At 44.0% G+C, this 25,953-nt stretch overlaps 1 protein-coding gene across 9 annotated transcripts in view; it reads left to right on the top strand.

Annotated features, from left to right (window-relative positions):
- Positions 1 to 25,953, top strand: part of St8sia1 (ST8 alpha-N-acetyl-neuraminide alpha-2,8-sialyltransferase 1) — a 167,988-nt gene that overhangs the window by 111,945 nt on the left and 30,090 nt on the right. For 6 of the 9 annotated variants that reach the window (NM_011374.2, XM_011241575.2, XM_006506929.4 and 3 more), the window contains 2 exons: positions 827 to 936; positions 9,638 to 9,730. In NM_011374.2, coding sequence (NP_035504.2) covers positions 827 to 936; positions 9,638 to 9,730 — 203 coding nt within the window. Of the gene's footprint in view, positions 1 to 826; positions 937 to 9,637; positions 9,731 to 11,742; positions 25,597 to 25,953 lie in introns of those variants that run through there. The other 3 variants (XM_017321472.2, XM_030255283.1, XM_011241576.3) reach the window with 2 other exon arrangements.

Here is a 25,953-nt window from a genome sequence, read left to right as displayed (position 1 = left end):
CTCCCTGTCTTCAACCTGCCCCCCCTCCATGTTGGGATTTCAAGTACACACAGTCATATCCAGTGTGAGTACAAGAGCGGCTTACTCTCAGGGGCTCATGCTTGCCGGGCAAACACTTTACTGACTGAGTGATCACCCTAGCCCTCCTCTTATTCTTCAAGTGACAAGCTTTTGTCTGTGTGCTGGAGCACAGCACCACCTACTCCTTCTTGGTGGCATGCCACAGTTGGCATGGCTTTCTCTTCAGCAAAGTCAGCACCTTCGTGGTACTGTTTAGTTTGTGGCGGGAGTTTATACTCTCGTCACCCCGTACTCTCTTCATTTTTCTCACTGTGAATCTTGAAGCCTCAGACACTTCTGTGTTCTTCTGGTTTTCCCCAGCAGTTAGCCTAAGACACACCCAGAAACCTTCTGAGAACGAATGGCTGCCGTGTCACTGGAATCACACAGAAAAACAGAATTCCTTTGACTCTTCGTCCTGTTTGATGGCTTTAGAAACAATCCTGTGTTTAGTTTGGACTTTTCTGCTTTCCCTAGCAAACATCCTGTGCTAGGTGCTCAATTTGAGAAAGAAAAAAGAATGTTACATTTAAATATATTCTAGGGATGTTTTGTTGTTGTTTCTGTTTTGTGTTATTCTTTTTTTTTCCTCCCAAAAGAATCAGGCCCCTTGTTTCCCAACAAATCAGCTACATCTTTCTTCCTGATACTCTTTTTTTGCCCTGCTGGGACTTCCTTCAAATTCCTTGGGGTCTGCTGTCAATAATGATTTCAGAGCAGTTGTGTGTTCTTTGCAGTGAAAACCCGCCTTGTTTTCTGTTGCTAGGCAACCCCCTTCCAGCTGCCATTGAAGAAATGTGCGGTGGTGGGAAACGGTGGGATTCTGAAGATGAGTGGCTGTGGCCGTCAAATAGATGAAGCAAATTTTGTCATGCGGTAAGAGAGAGCACTCACAGTGTGGCCTCTGACTTCTCTCCCTTTCCCTAACCCTTCCATAAGCCCCGGGCCTTTCAAACTTAGTGGCTTGCAATTAATTTCTTGTCGCTTATCTTTAGCTTCTCTTCAAACTGGTATACAAGAGAGGTTAGGAGTGCACTAAGGGGGTGGGGGGGGGATAGGGAACTTTCCCCCAAGAAAGTTCAAAGCTCAGCAGGCTCCCTTAGCAGAGGTACTGCTTTGTTGCTAATGGGGGCATGGGGGGGGGGGACCTACACATGAGGGCTCAGATCTTCCCGGAAATTATACAGTTGGGTGATTAAGACCTTGAAAACTGCTCTTTCCTTGGGACTAACTCTGTTTAGTCATTGCGAGTGTACTCTTTTCTTCTTAGTTTTCCACAGAAGTATTTGAAAGAGCCAGTGCAATTTAAAGTCAGGGGATTTGTCTGTGTGTGACTGAAACTGGCACGGAGGGTGAGGGAGAGAACTTGACATAAGAAGGAAGCTTGGTTAAGGAGTGAGCAGCACAGGGAGTGAGCTTTGGTGAAGGACAGTGACAAAAATTGTTGAGCTTGACCCAAGGTAAGACACCTTCAGGCTGTAGACGGCCACCCTGTGCTGGCTGTGTCTGAGCAGACACTTCGAGGGCACAGCAAGTGACTGCCTTGGGGCAGAGTTTGCCTAGCTAAGGAGGAAGAAAGGTGGAGTGTCACAAGGGAAGGCTCTAGAGAGAAACCCTGTGAGGAGACACATCATGAAACCTAGTCAGGCTAGAGTGGGCTCTGCAGCGAGAGGTGCAGATGGAGTTAAAGGAGGAGCAAGGGACAGGGCCACTCAGGGTGGAGTTGTGGAGTCGGGGGTGAGGGAAATGTAGAATAATGAATGAGCTGAAGGCTAAGCATGGCCCCTCAGTACAGTGTTCAGCTTATCTGGGACATAGTGTGGAAAAGGAAAACATGTCTTGTTGAGGAAGCAAAGGAACATTGAGAGGTTGGGAGAATCTTTGAGATGAACCCCGAAGTTTCAAAGACGTGGGAATAACTATGAGCCAGGAACCCAGGGATGCTATAACCAGGAATTCTCAAGTTCAATTCTTGGCATCTACCTAAAAAGCTAGGCATCTCCATAAGTCCAGAGCTAGGGAGATGAGACTAGAGGATGCCTTAGGCTTATAGAGCAGCCAGTTTAGATGAATTAATGAGCTTCAGGTTCAGTGAGTGACCCTGCTCCAAAGTATACAGTGGAGAGTGGCTGCAGAAAAACACTGTTTTAAATCCCTGGCCTCTACATATACACACATGCACACACACACATACACACATACATATACACACATAAACACATGCAGACACAAACACATACATATATACACAAACACACACAGCTACAAACACACACATAAACACACTTGCATACACATTTACACACACAGACACAAACACACATAAACACAAACCTACTCACAAACATACAAAACACACAGACACAAGAACACAAATACACAAACACAAGACACATACACACACAGATACACACACATACACACAAACACACACAAACATATACATAAACACTCACGGATACAAACAGACACAAATACACAAACACACAGACATAGACACAAACACATACACATATACACATAAAAGCACATACATACACACAAAGACACACATATACATACATACATATACATACATACATACACATATACATACAAAACCACACACATACACTTGGCAAAACCACACAAACATACACACACACATAGACAAGCATACACAAAAACACAACTGACAAGCACACACACACACACACACACACACACACACACACACTCCCCATTTGCATGTATGTGCAGGATGGGGGTTAGGTTCTAAGAATTGTAATCTATATTGAATCACTAAGCTGTCTGAGAGTATTTGAGGAGGATCTGTTCTCCTGGATAGTCCCATGTACCCTCTTAGAAGAGAGCTGATTTGCCATCAAGACATGTTCTCACTCAGTGAAACCTGTGGCGTGGAGGTGAGGGAGAGATAGTGTCCTTCCACTCCTGCCTTTCTGTCAAGTGGTGCTCCAGTGGGTGCTGCTTGGGTGTCACGGAACATGGAAGAAGGTGAGGAGAGATGTTTTAAGTGAGGGGAGTGGATAAAATCCCACAGGAGACAGTCAGAGGAAGGAAGCAGAGGAGCCCAGCTGAAGTCAGGCACCCACTCCAACCCCTGGGTATTCCATGAGGCTGAAGAGCTAATGATGAACACAGGGTTGGGAGGCTACACCTCACGGTTGACCAGATAGATGGTGACTGTGTGGTGTCACGGTTGACCAGATTGGTACCTGTGTGGTGTCGATTTTTTTTTTACCTCTGTGAGGGTATTTGAGGAGGGGTAAGGAGACATCATTTAGTCAACGCTGGTTTCCTATAGTTCTACGAATACTGTGTTGTTGTTGTCATTGTGTTTGCATCCTTTTCCAACCTTCAAGTTGCTCTAAAGTACAGTGGAGGTGCTTTCTCCAAATATTTAGTGAAGAAAAGTTACAAGAGGTTTTAAGGTGAGAGCCTGGTTTAGCAGCTCCAGGAGGCCATGAGGAATTAAGTAGTCCCGTGGTCCCGCCCTCACTGACCTCAGCTCTCATCAGTCCTACATGCTGGCCCATCCTGCTGAGTTCATCCCTTAATTATTAACCCATTCATCCAGGGAGGGTGCATACTTGCCCTCGGGGTTAACTGCCTCATCCGGGGCAGGTCTATCCTAGGACATTTTACTTGCCTGGATTTAAGGGCTAAGAAGTTATTCCTGCATTAGCACCTGGAGTGTAGACACAAGTTGAGAGCGGAGGTGCTGGTCTTTCCTCTTGCTCTCAGTTAACCATAGCCCTAGGGAGGGGGGCATCAAGCTTCTTAGCAGATTCTATTACTCCTGATGTGTGTGTGTGTGAGTATGTATTACATGTGTGTGAGTATGTTAGTGTGAGTGTGTGTGGGTTGTGTGGATTGTGTGTGTGTAAGTGTGTATTTTGTGTGTTTAGTATGTGGAGTATGTATTGTATGTGTGTGAATGTATATATGAGTGTACGTTTGAGTATGTAGGATGTGTGCTGCATGTATGTGAGTGTATGTGTCTGTGTGTTGTGTGTGTGTGACTCTGTGTGTATGTGTGAGACTACCATTAGATGAATAAGATGTAGAAGAGCATGCCTAAGTACTGTAGGGGGTTATCTCATGGTACCCCATTTATTCCAACTAAACACACTTAGGTTGGCCTTTTACACGATCTGCTGTTGCTGTCACACACGGTCATAGCTACTGAGTGCCTGGGACTAAGCTGCACTGCATAGCCTTCAGTGTAATGCTCACAGGAGGAACGAGCTGAGGAAGTGGACATGAATTCAGAAAAGGCATCGTTAGTTATACTCAGAGCTCCTTTGATTTCCAAAATTGCGCTGTTTTTGTAACACATTTGAAATATTTAAAAGGCTTAGTTATGGCTAGTAAGTGGGAGTACTGCTTTCTTTGTTATTATTGTGTGTGTATGTGTGCCAATACTAGTCATGAGAGCACTTCTTTATGAAGCCCACATATCAGTGCATAGCCTTCCTTCCACATTCGTGCAGGTTCCATGTCACCAGGCTTGCATGGGAAGCATTTCCAGATATTGAACCATCTTGATAGCCCAAGAGTAATAGTAATTGATAAATTATTTTAAGTATAACTTGGCACCTAACAGATCTATTTTTGAATAGGTGTTTAGCATAGAGATTGTGGCGTAGCTAGAAAATTAAAACACTATTAGATTTTCAAAATGAAACATGTAGTGAATAAATGGGATTTAGACAGCGTGTGGCACGGGGCACATGAAGCGGGGGGGGGGGGGGAAAGAGTCTCCACATAGGCCTACACAGTGTACCCACATCACAGCTGACAATGTCCCCCAGGCCTGCCTCTCAATGTTTGCGTAATGTTCTTTCCATAGACATTTTCTAAACAAAGCCTTCGAGATGCTAAGAACAAATTCCCATTTTTCGAAGTGTACATTTATTGTTTAACTAAAAGCAGCAATTTAAAGATAATACTGTGGGGCTGGGCATGTAGCTCAGTGGGTAGAGTACTTGCATAAAACTGAAGGTGGAATCCCAGCACCTGGAAGGCAAATTAGGGCCATCCTTGGCTACATAGTGTGTTTGAGGCACTCTTGGGTTACAGGAGACCCAGTCTTACAGCAACAGCAACATCCACCACAAACTCTTGAATTCACTTTCTCTAGAACATTTACAAGGCAGAAGTAATAATGGTGATATGTTGAAAATAGACTGTGTGGCTCTTGTCATAGTGTGGTGAGAGTCTTTTAGGTTTTATGCACAGGAATCAATTTCTCTCTCTCTCTCTCTCTCTCTCTCTCTCTCACACACACACACACACACACACCTTTGTTTTCTCTTTGTTGAGTCTCCTATCCATTCTTCATTTTTTTAAAAAAAAAGATTTATTTATTTATTTAATGTATATGAATACGCTGTAGCTGTACGGATGGTTGTGAGCTTTCATGTGTTTGTTGGGAATTGAATTTAGGACTTCTGCTCACTTCGGTCAACCCCACTCCCTCTGGTCGGCCCCGCTTGCTCAGGCCCAAAGATATATTTACTATTATAAATAAGTACACTGTAGCTGTCTTCAGAGAGCAGCAGAAGAGGCCGTCAGATCTCATTATGGGTGGTTGTGAACCATCATGTGTTTGCTGGGATTTGAACTCAGGACATTCAGAAGAGCAGTCAGTGCTCTTACCCGCTGAGCCATCTCTCCAGCCCCTATCCATTCCTCACTTACTCACCAATTCAAAGAACTCCTCGCTCTTCTGTGCTTGGATGTCTGTCTGGATCACAAGCATTACCACTATGAAGGCACTTGAAGCCACTGCTGTCTCTCAGTTGTGCCAACAAGCAGTAAAGTGAACTTTGGGACGCTTTACACAATTATGCCTTATTAGAAACAATTTGGCTGTGTTAAATGGGCCATTTATGTAAATCCATGTAATTATCAATTTAGGAATTGAGGAACCAAAATCATAGTACATTTTTCCTAAGAAAAGAGATACAGAATAGGCCCCTGCTGTTTATGTTGGGAAGGAGTATTTAGCCAGAGCAGAAGGCAGACGTTATCGTTAGATTTCAGAAAGCCACACATAAAATCTCGCTTGCTACGAGAGCCCCTCTGTTACAGGAAGAATCTGTTTTTGTGAATTGTGCTGTTGTTTTGGTTTCAGGGGTTTTATTTGTTTGTTTACTGACAAAACTTTTCTTGAAGTTTTTACTCTGTGTTAGAAGATATAAATGGATCCAGGCATACGAATTGTGGAACATAGAAGGACACATGATGTGGAGATATTTAATCTCAACTAGGGGCTTCTACCCTGCTTTTGATCATTCAGTTCCCAGAAAAAAAGATGAACAACTTTTACGTTTATAATAAGCCTTAATCAGCACAGGTGCTGGGCAGATAACTACCCTCTATGCTATTAGAATCTATTTCTCCATTGATAACCCCACTTTATAATTTGCCACATTCCATCTGGGCAGCGCTTAACTCCAAATGGCTAGACCTCATGGCCTTATTTTTATGACTCACTTACCCCAGGACGACTTCCTTCTTTCTCCCTCCCTCTTCTCCTCTTCAGGGTTCTCTTCTGGGAACCTCAAACCCTACCTATCTCAACTCTACCCCTTATAGGCTACAGGCATCTCTATTAACCAATCAGTAATAACTTGGGAGGCAAGGTCACATAGTGTCACTAGGGTCTATACGAGGATTCCCTGTGGGAAAGAAGCTAGGCTTTAGGGGCCAGTATTTAGCATTCCAATGCAAGCAGCATCTGACCAAACTCACTACAGACACAAAATATTTATACATGAAAACTAATTTGTTATTGGCAAAACAGGTTATGAGGACTCTCTAGCAAGGGTTAAAAACCACAGTTCATTCTCAGATCAAGGGCGGTCAAGATCAAATCTTCCTAAAGGAACACATCCAAATCTTGGCTTGGGTTTTATTTGGGAGTCATCTTGTCTTTGCAAAGATCAGTTAAATCATGCAATCATGATCTGATTCATACTGTGGCCAGATGCAGCCTCGTATTGATGTCTGAGTCCATTCTTCCACACGACTCCCCAGGAAGCCATGTGGAGTGTGATATCACCATGAGCTTGGAGATGATGCCTCAGGAGAGGGCTTGGTGACCAGCAACTCCTCTGCTTTCTCTGGTGTCTACTGCTTCCTTCCAGTGAGCATGACTGACCTGTGTGTGTTTACCAGAAAATGCAGTTTTTTATTACCCATACACAGATGAAAGGGAGATTTTAAATCAATGTGGAGACAGTTCCACCCCATTGGCCTGTTGTGGCTGGAGTCATAAGGCTCAAAAGAAAAAGGAACTGGGGATGGGGGCAGATCAGCTGACAGGTGGGTGGGCAGTTTCATCTCCCAAGGCACATCCATCAGTAGAGAAAATGTAACAGCTCACAGAGACCACGGTATTTGTAAAAACAACCTTTTCTATAAATAAACGATACAAGTTAGACATGCCTTGATGTGGCAGGAGTCAAGTCAGACATGTGGCTGGAGAGGAGAGAACTTACACTGTATACAAAAATCAGATTTCTGACATGATAGTTTTGAACTCTCTCTCTCTCTCTCTCTTTTTTATTTTTTTGGCATTAGAATAGAGACTTTCAGCTGAGGTTTCTTAGTCCTTACTATGGCTCAGGAAGAAAAGCAAAGTCATTGTCTTAGTTTCAGTTCACGGAGGAACTGTGGCCAGAGAAATGAATGACCCTCCCGATGCCCACAGAAAGTCACAGCTGTGGGTGTGAAATAGCCGTGTTTCCCACTGTATACAGTCCTAGGACATCGTAACCAAGAGAAACGATTAGTGTAGGGATGGAGTTTGGGGGCCCAAGTGGGGTGACTGCTTCCTCTCATGGAGAACACATCTCTTTTGGGGCTGGTAACATGGCTAAGTTGGGAAAGTGTTAACCATACAGGCTTAGGGGTCTGAGTTCCACCCCCCAGCACTCAAACAAAAGCCAGGTACGGAGGCATGGATTTATAGTCCCTGTGCCATGAAGTGGAGACAGGAGGATGCCTGAAGCTCCCTGGCCAGGCGGTACAGCCAATCAGTGAACTGCAAGTTCAGTGAGGGACTTTGCCTCAAAAAATAAGGTGGAAAGTGACAGAGGAAGACAGTTAATGTTGGCTTCTGTTCCCACATGTGTGCACTTGTGTATATTCATGTACATGCACATGTGTGCTAGTGTACACACACACACACTGCTCTCACAGTTTGTTGGGTAATGAGCCCTTGTGTCATCACCCTAACCAACCTATCCCTTGGCTACATACACAAAATATTCATGAGTTAGGTTAGCTGACATACGTGGCCCAGAAAGTGCTGCTATAATGTTAATATTTGGAAAATAAAGAAAACCATGGGTGAGCAGCATAATTCATCAGTGTTTATGTGTAGAGCTTGTGGGTAGTGACATAAGCCCTCTACCTCCTGAGCCCTCACGTCAAATTTAACATACTCTGTCCTGCCGCTTCAAGTGCTGTTTCTTTTTTTTTTTTCATTACTTATAAAGATTTATTTTGTGTGAATTTGCATATGTCTGTGTGAGTTTATAAGCATCACATGTGTATGGGTGCCAGCAGAAACCAGAAGAGGGCATTGGATGTCCTGGAGTTGGATTTATATTTATATTATGGGGTGCCACGTGGGTACTGAGTCCTGGTCTGTTGCAAGAGCAGTTAACACTCCTAAGAGCTGAGCCATTTCTCAAGCACACATTTATTTATTTATTTATTTATTTATTTACTTATTTATTTACTTACTTATTTATTTATGACACAAGGTTTCATGTAGCCCAGGATAACCTCAAATTCACTATGAAATTAAGGTTGCGTGTGAACCGTTACCCTCTTGTCTCTACCTCGCAACTGTAGGATTGCAGGTGTATGACACCACACTTTAAAAACAACAAAACAGATACATTCCTTTCTTTTGGTAGATCAGCTACTTCTGTCACTTCTTCTAAAACAGTGTGCATGCACACAACACACACACACACACACACACACACTTACATACACATATACACACACTTACATACACACATACACACACTCTCACACACACACTTACATACATATATACACACACTTACATACACACATACACACACTCACACACACTTACATACACATATACACACACTTACATACACACATACACACACTCTCACACACACACACACTTACATACACATATACACACACTTACATACACACATACACTCTCACACACACACACACATACACACACTTACATACACATATACACACACTCTCACACACACACACACACACATACACACACTTACATACACACATACACACACTCACACACACACACACACCAAAAAACCAAGAACAAACAAAAACAGCACCAAACCAAACAACCAAGCCACCCCCCCCCCAACATTTGATGATGCTAATGGCTAATTCGTCCACTAAAGTGCAAGAAAAGGGAAAGGGAAAGAAAACAGTTACTTGTAAATCAATCGAGCCAACTTCCCTCTTTGTGTTCTAATCACAGACTTGATTTACAAGTGTGTGAGTCATTCTAAAACATCCCTTTCTGCTTTTCTAGGTGCAACCTGCCTCCCTTGTCAAGTGAGTACACCAGAGATGTCGGTTCCAAAACTCAGTTGGTGACAGCTAACCCCAGCATAATTCGCCAGAGGTAAGACTCCCTGGTTTCTCTTTGTGGGGGGAACCAAAGAGGGAGGTTTGCGACATCATTTGCATCTTAAAGGGAGTGAGCATATTTCAGCCTCTCTGCAGACAAAGAGGGAAGCCATCTGGACAGGCAGGAAGGATGGAGGAGGGAATCGTAAATAAACCAGGCAAGTATTACAGGCATCCGTCCTCATCCTAGGTATTTCATGCTTCCTCTGCGGTTTGGCTTCTCTCTGCTAGAAGTGGCGTGAATGACAGGGGGTTGAATATTTTGCTCAGAGCACAGCACAGCATCCTGCCCACTCATTACTACTCCTATGTCATGCGCTGGCACTGGTCCTACTTTGTGATCAGCCACTGTGAACTGACATGTTGAAACAAAAACAAAGAAATGACCAATTTACCACACGCATGCATCAAGACAGCAATGTCTTCAGAATGTACAAGAATGTGTGGTGATGATAGATTGGTTCTGCTTTGTCAGACCTTCCTTGACAGGTGGAAAATCCTTTTTGAAAAATATTAATTAATTAATTCACATTCTAATTTTAGCTTCCCATCCCTCTTCTCCTCCCTGTCCCTTCCTTCTCCCTCCCCTTCTCCCTGACTTTCCCCCCTCCCCTTCTTTGAGAAGAAGAAGAGGCCTCCCATGGATGTCAACCACACTTGGCCTATCAAGTTGCAGGAGTATTATGCACATATTCTTCTATTGAGGACAGCCCAGTTAGGGGAAAGGGATCCAAAAGCAGGCAATGTAGCCAGAGATAGCCCCGCTCCTGCTTTAGGAGTCCCACATGAAGACCCAACCGCAGGACTGTTACATATGTGCAGAGGGCCTAGGTCCATCCCATGCATGCTCTCTGGTTGACAGACCAGTCTCTATGAGCCCCTATGGGCTCAGGTTAGTTGATTCTGTAGATTTTCTTGTGGTGCCCTTGACCCCTCTGGCTCCTTCAATCCTTCCTCCCCCTTTTCCACAGGATTCTACAAGCTCTGCTTAGTGTTTGGCTGTGGGTCTCTGCATCTGTTTCTGGGTGAAGCCTCTCAGAGGACAGTTATGCTAGTCTGCTGTCTGCAAGCATAACAGAGCATCATTAGCAGTGTCAGGGTGTGCCAAGCTGTCAGGAGTGTCAGGTTCTCTGTCATGGCATGGGTCTCAAGCTGGGCCAGTCATTCTCTTTTGCATTAATTCCAGAAAACGTGGCAGCCATGATGGAAGCATTGGGGTCAGTCTCTAGTTGAGGAAGCGCCCAGGTGAACTCACAGGATTTGACAGGAAGGGGAGCACACAGGCACCCCCTCGAGTCTGACCAAGTGCGCTTCAAACTTGTTTCTTCATGTAGCCTTCAAAATCATTTTTAAGATACCGTCATTTTCTTCATTGTTAGCAGTTTTCCTAGTATTGTTAGCAGGAGTTAAATTGTAGATTTTCGGTTCCTGATGGGTCTCTTACATGCTTTATGTAGACGTTGTCAAAATCTCGGAATGTTTTTGGGTATAACATGTCCTCCTGTGAGAACCGAGGCTCTCTTTGAGGTTTCTTTATTAAGTTAACTTTCTGTCACAGAGCCTGCCTTTTAGATTCAAGTAAGTGTTACCGTGTCACTTTGGAATCCTCTCCCTGACACCTAATTATTCAACATAAGAATAAGGTACTGGGATCTGCCAAGAGCCTGTCCCTTGAATAAGATAAAGGCACAACCTGTTTGCGTTTCTTCTAGAGATAGTTTTGCCCCACCCCCACCCAGAGGCCTCCTCAGAAGTCCTTAGGCAAGCTTCCTTTTGTAGTCTGGAGGTTTCTCTGCAACATCAGACTTGTTTTCATTCCTCATTCCGTTTCTCCCTCACCTCTCATGTGTGTGCATGTGTGTGTTCACGTGTGTGTTCATTCATCTGTGCACATATGTGGAGACCAGAGGCTGACATTGGGTGTATTCCTCAATTATTTTTCCATCTTATTTTCTGAGACCGGGTCTCTAACTAAATTTAGTACTTGCTGATTATCTGGATTGACAGGCAGAGCAACAAAGCCATGGGATCCACACACCTCTGTCTCCGCAAGGTTGGCTGGCCTTACAGGTCCCCACTCCTGGCTCTCACGTAGTGCTGAGACTCAGTTCCTTCTGCTTGGAAACAAGAACTTCACGCGTGATCCGTTTCCCGAATTTCTTAGCAAACATATTATAAACATACTTTTCAAATTTATACTCTGACTTTTAAGGAAAGTAACTTGGTCCTGAAAAGATCAAAGCAGTTTCTTTCTAAAGTTTATGACTTGTGTCTTAGATGGTGTTCCTGAAACTTCTATCCCTTCGGCTGACTTCCTTTTTCTCTTCTCCAAACTCAGGGCAGTGTTTCAGTGCTAGCACCAAGGGTCGGCCGTTCAGTTTGATGTCTGTAGTGTAGCAGGGAATTAGAAAGCGAAACCTAAAACTAGAACAGAACCTAGAGTAGAGATGAGAAAGAAGTAGCCCAGGAGGCTATGAGAGCACGGTGCTTATGTGAGAGGCAATGTTCCACAGTGGTGAATAGCAGAGGTGTCAGGAGCTGGGTATATAGCTCAGTGATAGAGTATTTGCCTCCCACATACGAAGCCTTGGGTTCAATCCCTGGTACCACCAGTAAAGCCAAACTAAATCCTCCACAACTTTCAGCCTTAAACAGACCTGTTCCTGAGCTTGAAACTTCTGTACTCACTCTCTTTGTAGCCTGGGTTATTTAACCTTCTTTCTGTCAATTGAGAATAAAATTATTCATCTCACGACTATTGAGAAACTGAGATGCGGTAACCGAGTTCATGAAGCTTTGCTGATTGGTGACCCAGATTGCTCCTCCAGGTGATCTCCTGTCCTAATACATTCTGGTCTTGGGTTAAACATACTTTAAAATGCATTATTAAACCCATAAGAAAGTCCAAAGGGGAGGTAACCCAATCACAGAAGAACTCACATGATATGTACTCACTGATAAGTGGATATTAGCCCAGAAACTTAGAATACCCAAGATACAGTTTGCAAAACACAAGAAACTCAAGAAGAATGAAGACCAAAGTATGGACACTTCGCCCCTTCTTAGAATTGGGAACAAAACACTCATGGAAGGAGTTACAGAGACAAAGTTTGGAGCTGAGACGAAAGGATGGACCATCTAGAGACTGCCGCACCCGGGGATCCATCCCATAATCAGCCTCCAAACGCAGACACCATTGCATACACCAGCAAGATTTTGCTGAAAGGACCCTGATATAGCTGTCTCTTGTGAGGCTATGCCAGTGCCTGGCAAACACAGAAGTGGATGCTCAGAGTCAGCTATTGGATGGAACACAGGACCCCCAATGGAGGAGCTAGAGAAAGTACCCAAGAGCGGAAGGGGTCTGCAACCCTATAGGTGGAACAACAATATGAACTAATCAGTACCCCCAGAACTCATGTTTCTAGCTGCATATGTAGCAGAAGATAGCCTAGTTGGCCATCATTGGGAAGAGAGGCCCCTTGGTCTTGCAAACTTTATATGCCCCAGTACAGGGGAATGCCAGGGCCAAGAAGTGGGAGTGGGTGGGTAGGGGAGCGGGGGTCGGGGGAGGGTATGGGGGACTTTCAGGATAGCATATGAAATGTAAATGAAGAAAATACCTAATAAAAAATTGAAAAAAAAAAGTCCAAAGGGCATCTACTTGCTTCTCCTCATCTTCCCAAATCCAAACACACAGAACAGAAAGGAGGTCCTAAGACTTGTAAAGGCCGCACACCGAAACTTCCAGCAAGAGCCCAGGCCCTTGGCACGCCATGCTGTGTGTGCCCCATGTGAACTGGATGAGTGGCTTCGTGTGATTGACAATCAGGAGCAGCCCTCAGTGTCCAGTCAGATGATAACATAAATTCATCCAGAGGAACTCTCTCAGAGTTCTCATGCATCATGTTCAAACAAATGTGCTCTCATAGTCAAGCACTACAAAAACATGCTAGTCTGAGGCAAAAGGCAAACAAACAAACAAACAAACAAACAAATCACAGGTATAAATGCCTATGTAGAAAGACTTTCTAAAATTGTCAGGTATGCTAAGTTACAAATATGAAATCATTGCAGCAAAAAAAAAAAAAAAAAAAAAACAAAAAACAAAAAAACTAAGCCAATAAAGAGTAAAATAGCCAAATGAATGTGCTAAACAGATCTTTTAGAAACATATGGAATAACTGATGAAGTAGACTGAAATCAGATTAGACACAATTGAAGAGAGAATTAGTGAACTGGAAGGAAAAGAAAGAATTTTCCAGATGTTAGATTAAACCTTAGAGTATAGCTGTAGGAATCTACAGTATTAGATGTGTTATAATTAATGAATAGCGTCAACTGTAATAGAAATGCATACATATTTTTTTGCATATATAATCTTAAAGCAAAGCAAAAACCATCCTGAGCATTGGACTGACCATCATGGTCTGTGAGGACGCATCCTGATCTGTTAATGGAAGCATTTGTGACCGATAAGGGATGTGCTTTCAGAGGAAAGTGAGTAGTAGATTTGAGGTTGACTCCCAGGTCACTCAGTGGCTTCTCTCCTCTCCATCACTGGACTTTTTCTTTCTCTTTTTTGGAAAGTGGTTGGAAAGCTTACAGCTAAGGCTTTATAGCGGGTCACAGCTGAGCCATGACTAGGAGAGAGATGATTTCAAGACATAAAAGGTGAACTTGCTTTTGAATTAGTCTTCTTGAGGATCATAAAACGCCTAAAAGAGGCAACCTAAGGTAGAAAGGATTCGTTGTTGGTGTTGTTCATGATTTGAGAAGTACAGTCAATCATGGTAAAAAAAAGCACGGTCGTAAGAAAGATGCCATCATGGTGCTGAGATGGTGAGGTGGCTCATAGTGGTGAGGTGGTAAGATGGTAGGTAGCCTGGTGGTGAGGTGGCTGCATGGTGCTGAGGTGTGGCATGTTATTGTGGCAGCAGGAACCCATTACAGCTGACACAGCTGAGCTGGGGCAACTGGTGACTTTGTGTGTGCACATCAGGATGCAGAGAGCTAGGGTTGGAGATGGGCTTTCTCATATCTCTCAAAGCCTGTCCCAAACCTACTTCCTTAGTGAGAGCTCCCAAAGATGTGACAGCTTCTTCAGACACCATCCCTGGCTGAGGACCAAGTATAAAAACACAAGCCTGTGGGGAGACATTTCACATTCAAGCTGTAAGCACTACTTAACAGGAAAGATTTACTCAGGACTTTCCATCCCATGTTCTGATGATTCTGACAGTGTGGTAGTTTGAATGTGGTGTCCTGATAGTCTCAGGCATGAGTTTAAATATTTGGTCCAAAATTGGTATTGCTGTTTGGAGAAGCTTAGGAGGTGTCGCCATGTTGGAGGAGGTAGGCCATTGGAGAAAGGTTTTGAGGGTTTGATGACTAATGCTATGTATCTCTTTACTTCCTTCTTGTGGTTCAAGATGTACGCTCTCAGCAACCAGCTACAGCTACCACGCCCCCACTCTGCCACCATAGATGCTTTTCTCCTGGAATGCCAAATAAGCTTTCTTCTGTAAGTTGTGTGGTCTTGATTTATCCCAGCAATAGAAAAGTGGCTGTTATAAACAGTAACAAAATACATGGAAGGGTGAGGAATACACATTTGATAAACACTAATGAACCGAAAGTGTGAGTGGGCCAATCTACAATCAAGCCACAGCGTAGCTACCACAACACCATGAGCCAGCGGCAAAGAGACCGCAGGCCTCCCTGGGTTTCTACAGAGAGGCTTTTTATTAAAATGTCATTGACAGGACCTCCTATTTCCATTTGGCTTGGAGCTAAGCTATTTATTGCAGAAGCACTCTACCACCAAACACTTGCGTGTGGAGGTAGCTTCTGGCTAGATGCTCTCCATATCCAGCCTGGGTGATCTACAGTGATCACTTCTGTCTAAGATAAATTGTCACAACTCTCTATCAGTATCTCTGCTCTTTTTGCTGTTCATCTTTTTACACCGATATTTTTCTGAGTCACTGTCCCTGCCAAGCCAGTTCCCACTGCTTCCCTCCATGCCCGGGTAGGTGGCCTCTGCTCTCCTTACAAGCCACCACATGGAGCCCGTGAGCCACATTCCCAGCTTGGTCCCCATCTTAGCATAATTTCTGCTCTCCTTGTTCCTACCACCTCTCCCTAGCTACGCCCAACAGCCCAAGAGAGAGTATCAGAAGCTCCTCTGTGTGCCACTAAGAACGCATAGGCCATCTTAGATCCCTTCTCCTATTGGCTCACACCGCAATAGATAGAGGGGAGGTGCCTAGGTTCTTTATGGCCTTTTGCTTCCATGGGGTGTGTGTGGGGGTGTGTGTGTGTGTGGGTGGGGGGGGAGGTCCAGTGGAACTTTCTAAAGTGCCTGAGCTGACCTCTTCAGATCCATGTTGTCCCAACACATAGATCATTTTAGAGGACTGCACCACATCTTTTCCTCATTCCTCTCCTCTTGGCTAATAGTATCCATTTCTGTTTCATGGAAGGAACTTGTAGCCCAACTGACTGGCAGTCAGAGTGCTTCTTTATACAGAACCCAGCCAACAGGGATAGATCTATAAGATTCTGGCAAGTCTTAGCTTACCGGGGACCTCCTGAGTGAACAATGCAGAGGAATCGATGCAAAAAGCAAGAGGAATTTATTGTTCCAGCATGTTGGGGTGGCCCTGCACATGGTGAGAGAGAATGACCACGGGCAGCCTGTTGGGCGAGCCTTTATAGAGTTCTCCAGGCAGCAGCCATTAGGCACAATGTGATTGGCAGAACAGTGTGACCTTTAAACTGATTGATCTATAGGGAATAAGGTGGGTGGCCAACAATCGCAGAATGTGTCTACCCCTACCTTGTAGGTGGCTGGTGGGGTACCCGCCTCCCTGTGGTCTGAGGAGTACAACTAGCCCCTCCCTTCCAGAGGGGAGGTGCCTAGGTTCTTTATGGCCTTTTGCTTCCATGGGGTGTGTGTGTGGGGTGTGTGTGTGTGTGGGGGGGTGTCCAGTGGAACTTTCTAAAGTCCCTGAGCTTTTGTCCCAACACATAGATCATGTAATTTTTGTCCCGGACATGAGCTTTAACTTATTTTTGGTCATAAGTTTAGTCATCATTGATAGACCATGACAGAACAGAGTTATCTTTTATAATTCTTTCCCCTCACCAACCCCAGAACCCAACTTTTAAGAATCTTGTGGTTTCAAGGACAGTAGACAGAAAGAAAATCTCCAAGCCAGCCTGGGCAGATTGTCATGTCCTGAGAAATATATTATTAACTCTTAATGGTCAAAGTGCAGCTTGTCATTAGTTCCAAGAAAAATCTTCAGGCCAAAACTGCTGTAGTTATTATTCAATGTCTGCCATGTTACAATGTTTATACCTTTGTAGAATTTATTTATATGTCTAATCTTGGTATTCTTTGATCCTTGGTCATAGGACACCACAGTAGGCCTGCATGAGCTAGCCTTTCTAAGAAGGGAAGGTATTAATACTTCAGTCTTTTATCATTTATCCATAGCATTCTTTGTCTATAGGTATGAGCCCCAGTGTAGGGCAGAGATAACTCTGGCCAACCTAACTTCATCACTGTATGTTTTACTCAAGGGGAATACTATATACGGGCCCCAATCTTATATGCCCGAGTGCACAGCAAGAAGAGGTGTTATGCCCATCTTCTGCCAACTTCTCTAGCTGGCTGAATCTTGTTTACCTTTTAAACTTTATTTTGTTCGGATTATCTTGTTACTGAGTAAGCACAGGGGCAAATGTTCCAAAAGTATCTTGGAGTCAGGGCCTCATAAGGAGATCTCTGGCGTCTTTATTTGAGTCACAACCTCCAAGGAAGACCTTCAAAGAGGGCCAGAAAAGGCTATCCCCTTAAATGTGAGAGGGGCTGTATGCTCAGGAATTTTCTGGGGAAGCTTAGAAGGAGTAGTCCTGAGAGAAGGCATAAATGATTTGTAATAAATTTCCCTTCAATCCGATATCTCCAAGTTGTACAAATATTAAAAGCTCCCCCTCTCCACCCCCACCCCGCCCCCCCCCCCAGCATACAACACCTGGCAATCAAGACCCAAAGTGGAAGACAGCAGGACGGTGGGTGATGGCTCAGCTCAGCTTTGCTGGATCAGTGTTAAGCAGCTGTGCTGGCTTGATGACTTTCGCTGCTGCCATTAGATACGGCTGTACCACTCACCTTTGGTACAAGTTCTCAGATCTTAGCCAGATGCTCAGATAACATCAGTGGTAACAGGAAGTGGCCTTTTCTAGGAATGGACCCATTCCTTGAAACATACACACATCTTATTCTCTAGTGCAAGACTTATCATTCCAAAACCTTCTTTCTTTGGTGCCCTACAGATTAATTGAGCTCTTAACCTGAACGGGGGTGGGGTGGGGGCTTCTGAACTCCAGGAGCCTGAATCATCTTTTTCTTGGGAAAGTTTATTTATTTATTTTATTGTTGTTCTGTTTTGCTTTGTATTGTTTGAACACATATTCTCCAAGCATTTCCTCAGGAAGAGTAACAGAAAGCAAAGGTTTTGAGAGCCTGTGTGTGTGCCATTGACAACAGTATCCTTTTATATCCCATGGATGCTCTTGTTAGGATTTACTTCTAAACATGCCTTTCAGAAGATTTTGTTTTTAATTATGTACCTCCCATGTGTGCATGTGTGTCTTGCACATGCACTTAAGTGCAATGCCCTTGATGGCCAGAAGAGGGCATAACATCCCTAGAGCTGAAATTTGTGCTACCTACCATGGGTGTGCGTAACTGAACTCTGGTCTTCTGTAAGGTCCACAAATGCCCTTATCCTTCATGCCGTCTTTCTAGCCCCAGAATTTTATCCTAACTTGGAAATCCTTTCAGCTTGTTGAGGAAATTCATCCAGCATTTTCTAGGGTCAGCTTTCAGGGAAACCAATGACACTCTGTGTTCTGATCTCCTTATATATGACCCGAACTTATATTGTACTCTGCATTCCAACCTGGTTCCCTTCTGTCTTGCTCAGGTTGGCCTCAAACTTGTGGCAATTCTCCTGGCTCGGCTTCTGGACCCTCCCACCCAGTTCCTTTTCTCTGCATGTTGAAATTTCATAATTACTGTGTTTTGTGACTTCGCTCACCGTGTGGCACTCAGTGGGCCTTTCCAGTCTTCCAGTCCATGTCTTCCACTTTGTCAGTGTCCATCTTTTAGTAATTTGGCATTTTAGAATCCACAGCAGCACACTCTAAACATCAGACCCCGAGTGCTAGCACTAAGAAAATTAGCCTGTCCGGGACCATCTCAGTGGCCCAAGTTACAGTGCTGTACTCCTGTGATTCATGACACTGGGGGCTTTTTTTTTTTTTTAAGTTTGATCTTAGTCTGGGCTACCTAGTAAAACCCTGTCCACCTTCTGACATCCCTCCCCCCATAAAACCAAACAAAACAACAAAACCCAAGACAAAACAGAGTATTGTTGCAAAGAGAAGAAAAGCCAGAACACTGTAAAGTTGCTTTCCCCCAGCCCCACCCCCTCCACAATAGCTATCCTGTTGTTGTTCTCCCCTGGTAATGCCCCTGTTTTGGATGTTCCTCTCCTTGAGGTGATAATGAGGCCTCAGATAAGCTAGTCCTTATGGACACATGTATGTAGTTAATGAGGGTTCATGTTTTATTCTACTCTGTGTTTTTGTATTTTAACCAGAGCTACCAGTAGAGAGTTTAGTGTTTTCACAAAAGCAGAGGATTCTTTATGCAGAGAAAATACAGATACCTTGACTTTGTCGGGGTTGGGGCTGGGGGCCGAGGGCTGGGAAGGTATTTTAGGCAGAAGATTGGAGAGGAATCTTTAGTGGTCTTTGCCTCACAGCACTTTGACAGCTCCATCTTCCCAGGACGGAAGATGCTAAGATTAACAATGGCACTTGGGAACTAATGGGAAACAGATCAGACTATTCTGTGCTTCCAAGTGCCACAGAGGGCAGAAGCCAGAGCGTCTCCTGCTGCCCTCAGACCGGAGGCTCTTACAGGCTTCCCCCCCCCCACTTTTCTTTTTCCCTTGGGCTAGTTGCATCTCGTGCCATAAATTCTGTGAAAGAAGGAGGCTTGTATCTCAAATATGCGTTGGATAATAACCTGTGCTTGGTATTGCTAGACAACCCAAGACCATGGAGTCTTGTTAGATGACAATGTTTTCTGAGGAGAGAGCATTTCTGCTGTGTAAGACTTTCTGGCTATTATTAAATAAATATTTGGCGGTAGAGGCTCCACAATTTGGAAGGTAGAAATCAGCAGCTGTCCGTGTTTATAATTCAGATTCTATGTTTGTGTTCTTGAAATCAGTTTTCCCCAGAGGACCACCATACTCGTCTGTCTGCTGGGCTTCTGCTGTGGATTTCTCCCTCTCTCTGTTGCCTTCACGGTGATGTTCTCCGGTGTTGCTTTTGAGGCTCTCTCTCTTTCTCCCTTTCTCTCTCTACTTATTGTCTGGCAAGCTTAATTTTGAATATCAACTTGATCAGACCACGCTATGCTTGGCACTGGGAAGGCATAGGTTTTGAGTGTGTCTGTGAGGGTCTGGGTTGTATGTCAGAGAGAGGAAATCAGCTCTACCTGGGGACCATACCATCTCCGTATGGGAAGAAAGAGAAAGCCAGCTGTGGGTCTTCCCAGATGTGAGCAAGCAGCCCCCTGCTGCCACCACTGGGGACAATTCCCATTGCTCTTTCTTCCTTAACGCGATAAACTGTATGTCTTCAAATCCCAAGATCAAGTAAATCCTTCCTTCCCTAACTTCATCCTGTTGAGGATTTGATCATAGAGAGGCCACCTTCCCTTGAAGAATTCACCCAGGCTCTTCAGCTTTGGCCAGAACCACCTCTAATATAGCTCTATCCCAGACATCAAGTGCCTTCAGTACTTCAGATGGCCATATGTCTAGATCCACTTAGAAGTCCTACAGATGCTCCACGTTCAGTGTCCCACAATGCACTAGTCATTCTTCCCACCAACCCTCCTTGGATCCATGATATCTTCAGCCATTCTTTAATTAAAATTTATTCCTGGAGAATTTCATGCATGTATATAATGCATCAATCTCCCTCCCTCCCTCCACCTCCTCCCCAACACACTCCATGTGAGTGCTACTCATACTCACATAGTGTAGGCCTATCCACTAAAGAAAGCATACACTTCCTCCCTTTGTGGCCAGCAACTGCCAATAGCTGCTCAGCTAAGGGTGGGGCCCCATGAGCCCTTTCCCCCTTCGTGCTGGAATCTTGACTGACCTCCTGCAGCTCTGGTGCAGGCAACCACAGCTTCTATGAGTTCTTGTGTGCGACAGCCCCCTCATGCAACATGCCTCCACCTCTGGCCCTTACCACCTGTCTGCCTGTCAACATCGCTCATCTATCTGATGAATCTGCTCATTAAAACCTCTGAGCATGCACACAGCCACAAGCCTTAGCCTTCCAAAGGTATTGGGTCAGCCCCTCCCCCATCCCTTTATTCTCTGTGACCAACTGAGTGTTTGACTTAGAGTGAGACTCCATCAAGTACCAGGGTGCAGTTTATGTGCAGTTCAGTGTTTTAAATCACCATAAATCACCATAAATAAATAGATAAAAAAAAACCTTAGAATCACCATGTTCTGTACCAGATTATGGGGAATTTCCATCAGCTGCAGGGGGTGAGAGTGGGGGCTGGGCTGGGTTGGGAGTCACAATCATAAACCAAGGCAGTATAATTAGAATAGCACAGCAATCCCCCAGGGAAGATGGAAAGCCATGGTGACTCACAGAGAAACACAGAAGAGACTCAGAAAGTCAAGCGCCTTGCTCTCCTAGCTGGCCGGTCACACCTTTGCTGTAGCTCTTCTTTCTCTGTCCGCTTCACAATGTTCAGACCAAGGTGCACAAGTGAGACAGCAGGGCCTTGAAGGCTGAGAGGAAAGAAGTCTCCAGGACAGTCTGAGGCGGGAGGGAAGAGGGCACACACACTTAGGGATGAGGAGGTGGGGGGCCACTTGGTGGTTACTGCATGGAGAATTCAAAGTCCTCGGCTACATAACTATAACCAGGTTAGGTGGTGGATTGCAGTGTGTGTGGGTGAGAGAGAGAGAGAGAGAGAGAGAGAGAGAGACCTTGTTTACACAAATATATACCTACAAAGAAATCAAGAGAAAGACCAAATACATGAAAGGAAAAGGGAAAGAAGAAAGGAAGAAAGAAAGAACAGATAGGCAGATGGACGGACAGACGGATGGACAGATGACCTCAGGGACCTTTTCTCTATGAGTAATTTGTAAGGGACCAATGGTAGGATGGAATGGAATGTAAGTTGTTGCTTCTTACATTCCTTTAACTAGGAAAGTGCGCAATGGCAGGAATCTCCTGGGGTTTGGATGTAACATCGTCTTTTTTTTTCCCCCCTAAAGATTTGATTTATTTTATGTTAGTATACTGTCATTGTCTTCAGAGACACCAGAAGAGGGCATGACATCACATTACAGATGGTTGTTATCCACCATGTGGTTGGTGGGACTTGAACTTGGGACCTCTGGAAGAGCATAACCTCTGAGCCATCTCTCCATCCCCATAACATTGTCTTTACTGTGGTTGTTACTCCCATTTACTGCATGACTTGAAAGTTGTTCTCTGACTTCCACAAGCGTCTTGTGGTACATGTGCACATGGATACACACACACGCAGATAAATAATACGCGTAATTAAATTGATTAATCATCGTTGCTGGAAAAATTTACAAAATCTAAGTGCGTTCAAACAACAGAAGTGCATACCTCCACAGTCCTGGAGACAGGCTCCAGCAGGGCTGTGTGCTCTTTGAGCTGTTTGGAGCTCTGGGAAGGAGCCTTCTCCACTTCAGGCTGCTTCTGTGGTTGGCCAGAAGTCAACCCTCAACCCTCCTCTTTCTGCCTCTGTGCTTCCATGGCCTCCTTCCTGTGTTGGCGTCTCTAGATTCTCCCTTATAAGGGCAGTGGGCTGGGGACCACTCTAACCATCCCCTCATTTTGACCTTACTGTGACAGTCTATAACGAGGTCATTTGCAAGTTCATATCTTGAGGTCTAGAATGTATGTTAACTTTGGGTGGTGGAGGACAGAAATTCAATCCGGGTCAAGGGTGACACGCTCATCAGAAATAAGGAGCAACCTACAAAAATAAAATGTATTCATATGTGTGCATTTCCATTCCTGAGAATAGTACTTTTCGTTTGCAGAGATGGCAGGAAAACTGATTTATACTTGACTCCAGATTTTAAAATTTGTTCTCATCAGAAAATCATGAAAAGAAGGGAAAGTCACACCGTTTAGAAAACAATAGTTGCCTTATAGTTGCCTTAGCCAAAGAAAGGATGGATGACTCTTCTCTGTAGACACAGTATGTAGACGTTCATGGAAAGTGGGGAGGCCTTGGGAAATGATTGGATGTGGAGATGGGGGAGGTAATTACAGACAACCGCTAAGGTTAGTAAGTATTCAACTTCGTTAATAATTAAATACTTTAGCATCACAATAGCACATTCTCTATTTTTAACTACCAGAGTAGCAAAAATAAAGAGAGAAACTGTGGATGTTCTCAGACTCTGTGCTGCTGGCCGATGGGAGCATTCATTGGTGCATTTTGTGGAGAAAAAGAAAAGAATTAACATGGATTGAGAACCTTTACAGCGTTCCCACCCTTTTAGTAAAAACACCTCTAACAAAATCAGTCATAAAAGAACAATCTGGAAATGTGTAACGCTTAAATGATGAGATGGCAAAAGGTACCTGGGAATTGAATGCTTCCTTCAGAGATGTTAAAAACACTCCGGCTTCAGATGCTGCAGGGTAACCCAGTGAAGTTAGTCTATGGATAAAGGCTCTGCTTAAGACCCTTGGGGCCATGGGGTGGTCTAATGAAGGGAAATGGAGAGAACTCTGAAAGCCATGCTGTATTATCTGCTGCAGTCACTAGTCAGTAGAGTGAGGAAACTATCTTCCACATCCAGGGGCCCCAACTCTCTCCTCATTTACCTCAGTTCAGCATTAAGTCACTCAAAAATTCACGACTCATTGACTGAGCCCATATCTCACTGACTTCACTCATATCCTATTGACTGAACCTAGATCTCATTGACTGACCCTGCATTCTATAGACTGGACCCTCTTCCAACTGACTGAGCCCACATCCCATTGACAGGGTCTGTGTGTCATTGATTGAGCCCTCATCACATTGGCTGGACCTATTGCCCACTGGCTAAGCCAATATCTCATTGGCTGGCCATGAAGTAAAGGTGGGAGTTCTGCTGTGGATATTGGAAATCCGTTCTATATATTTATTGCACCTGTGAATATGGGAACCTAGTCCATGTATTTACTAGACCCTTAACAATTCGAATCTTAAAATTAAAAAAAAAAAAGAATCCATCTTTAAATAACTCTGAAATACTTTTGACTTAAAGGTTTTTATTTTTGTTATTGTTTGTTTGTTTTTTTTTTTTGCCAGAGCTACATAGTAAAACTTTATCAAAATATATTTGTATATGGTCTTATTTTAAGAATGTAGAAACAGATAGCAAGTGCTCTTGAAAACTGTCCCAGGATTCAAAACTGTTTTTATTGCCTTTCTCCTGTTAGAGCCAAGGCAGCTTCTGTTTGCCAAACACTTGTGGTTTCCCCTTCTTCCCTTTCTGAGTTATAGCTTTAATCTTTTCTAAAAGATCATGAATTAATTTTATGATAATCATTTTTCATCAAGACCAGCAAACAATGTTAGTTCAATAAAAACAGGAATTAATGAAGGCAAGCAGGAGAAGAGAATAAATATGCATGTGGCTTTGTTTTTGCTGTTTGGGGTGGGAAGAGATATTTTTAAAAGACTTGTTAACACCCACGCCACATGTGGCTTTTCCGCTGCAGACATAACTTGTGTGGCTAGTGGCAGGGTAGGCACAGGGGAATAAGGAGCTAGTTTAGTTTGAATTCAGACCTTGTGTTTGTCAAGTGATACCTATATGGATATATATACATACACATTTATACATATATATGTTAAAGTACATGGTTACATAGAATCTTATTTAAGGTTAGTAGGCAAATAAATTAATTATATCCGTTGCATTAGTTGGTTTCCTCATTACTGTGGTTAATTAAACACTCCGTAAGTAGCACCTTCTTGGAGAAAGGCGGAGTTTACTTGAGGTTTGAGGATCTGTCTCCCATTGTGACAGAGATGACACACACAGTGGCAGGAACAGACCTCAGCTTTGGCCATGGGAACCTGAGGCAGCTTATTCACATCCGAGCAACTCAAAATCTGTGTAGACAGGCAGTGGGGCTGGGTGATACACCAAGACCTGTCCCCTGAGACCTACTTCACCCAGTGAGACTCAGCTTCCTAAAGGTTCCCAAGGGTCCCCAAATAGGGCCATGGAACCAAACACAGAGGGGGCCTATTTCACGTTCAAACCGCATCAAGCATGGAGGAAAAGAAAACAATAGCGGTTATTTAGAAAGTTCCACAGATAGTGTGCATCTGCCCTCTCCCCGACTGACCAGTAACTAGGTCACCTGCTACTTTAAATTAAAAAATGCCTTTAGCATCTTAAGTAGATAGCTTTTCCTGTCAACTGTGACAAGAATTCCAAGTTCGACAGTGGCTTTTTTTTTTCTTTCTTCCTAAATGTTAGAAATTTTCCTTTATGCCAAATTAGATATTTTCTAATGCAAATCAATTCCTGAAAGAAAGCTGTTGGGATGGAACAGAGAGGATCCTGCGGTTCTAGCCTGTGAGGCCGGCTCTGCCTCAGCATCATGAGAGTCTGACAATGTGATGGTTTGTATATGCTCAGACTAGGGAGTGGCACTATTAGGAGGTGTGGCCTTGTTGGAGTAGGTGTGTCACTGTGGGTGTGACCCTCATCCTAGCTGCCTAGAAGACAGAATTCTGCTATCATCCTTCAGATGAAGATGCAGAACTCTCTGCTCCTCCTGCGCCATGCCTGCCTGGATGCTGCCATGTTCCCCCCTTGATGATAATGGACTGAACCTCTGAACCTGTAAGCCAGCCCCAATTGAATGTTGTCCTTATAAGAGATGCCTTGGTCATGGTGTCTGTTCATAGCAGTAAAACCCTAACTAAGACAATGACTGACAGTTTGTCTGTCCCAGCCCATTAAAAACTGTGGACTGATATGTTTAAAATGTAATATACTGTGTTGGTTCATACTCTCAACTTGGCATTGT

This window comes from Mus musculus, chromosome 6, assembly GCF_000001635.26.
Source record: "Mus musculus strain C57BL/6J chromosome 6, GRCm38.p6 C57BL/6J".
Classification (NCBI taxonomy): Eukaryota; Metazoa; Chordata; class Mammalia; order Rodentia; family Muridae; genus Mus; species Mus musculus.
The sequence above is the reverse complement of the archived record's forward strand: the minus strand, read 5'-3'. Positions and strand labels throughout refer to the sequence as shown.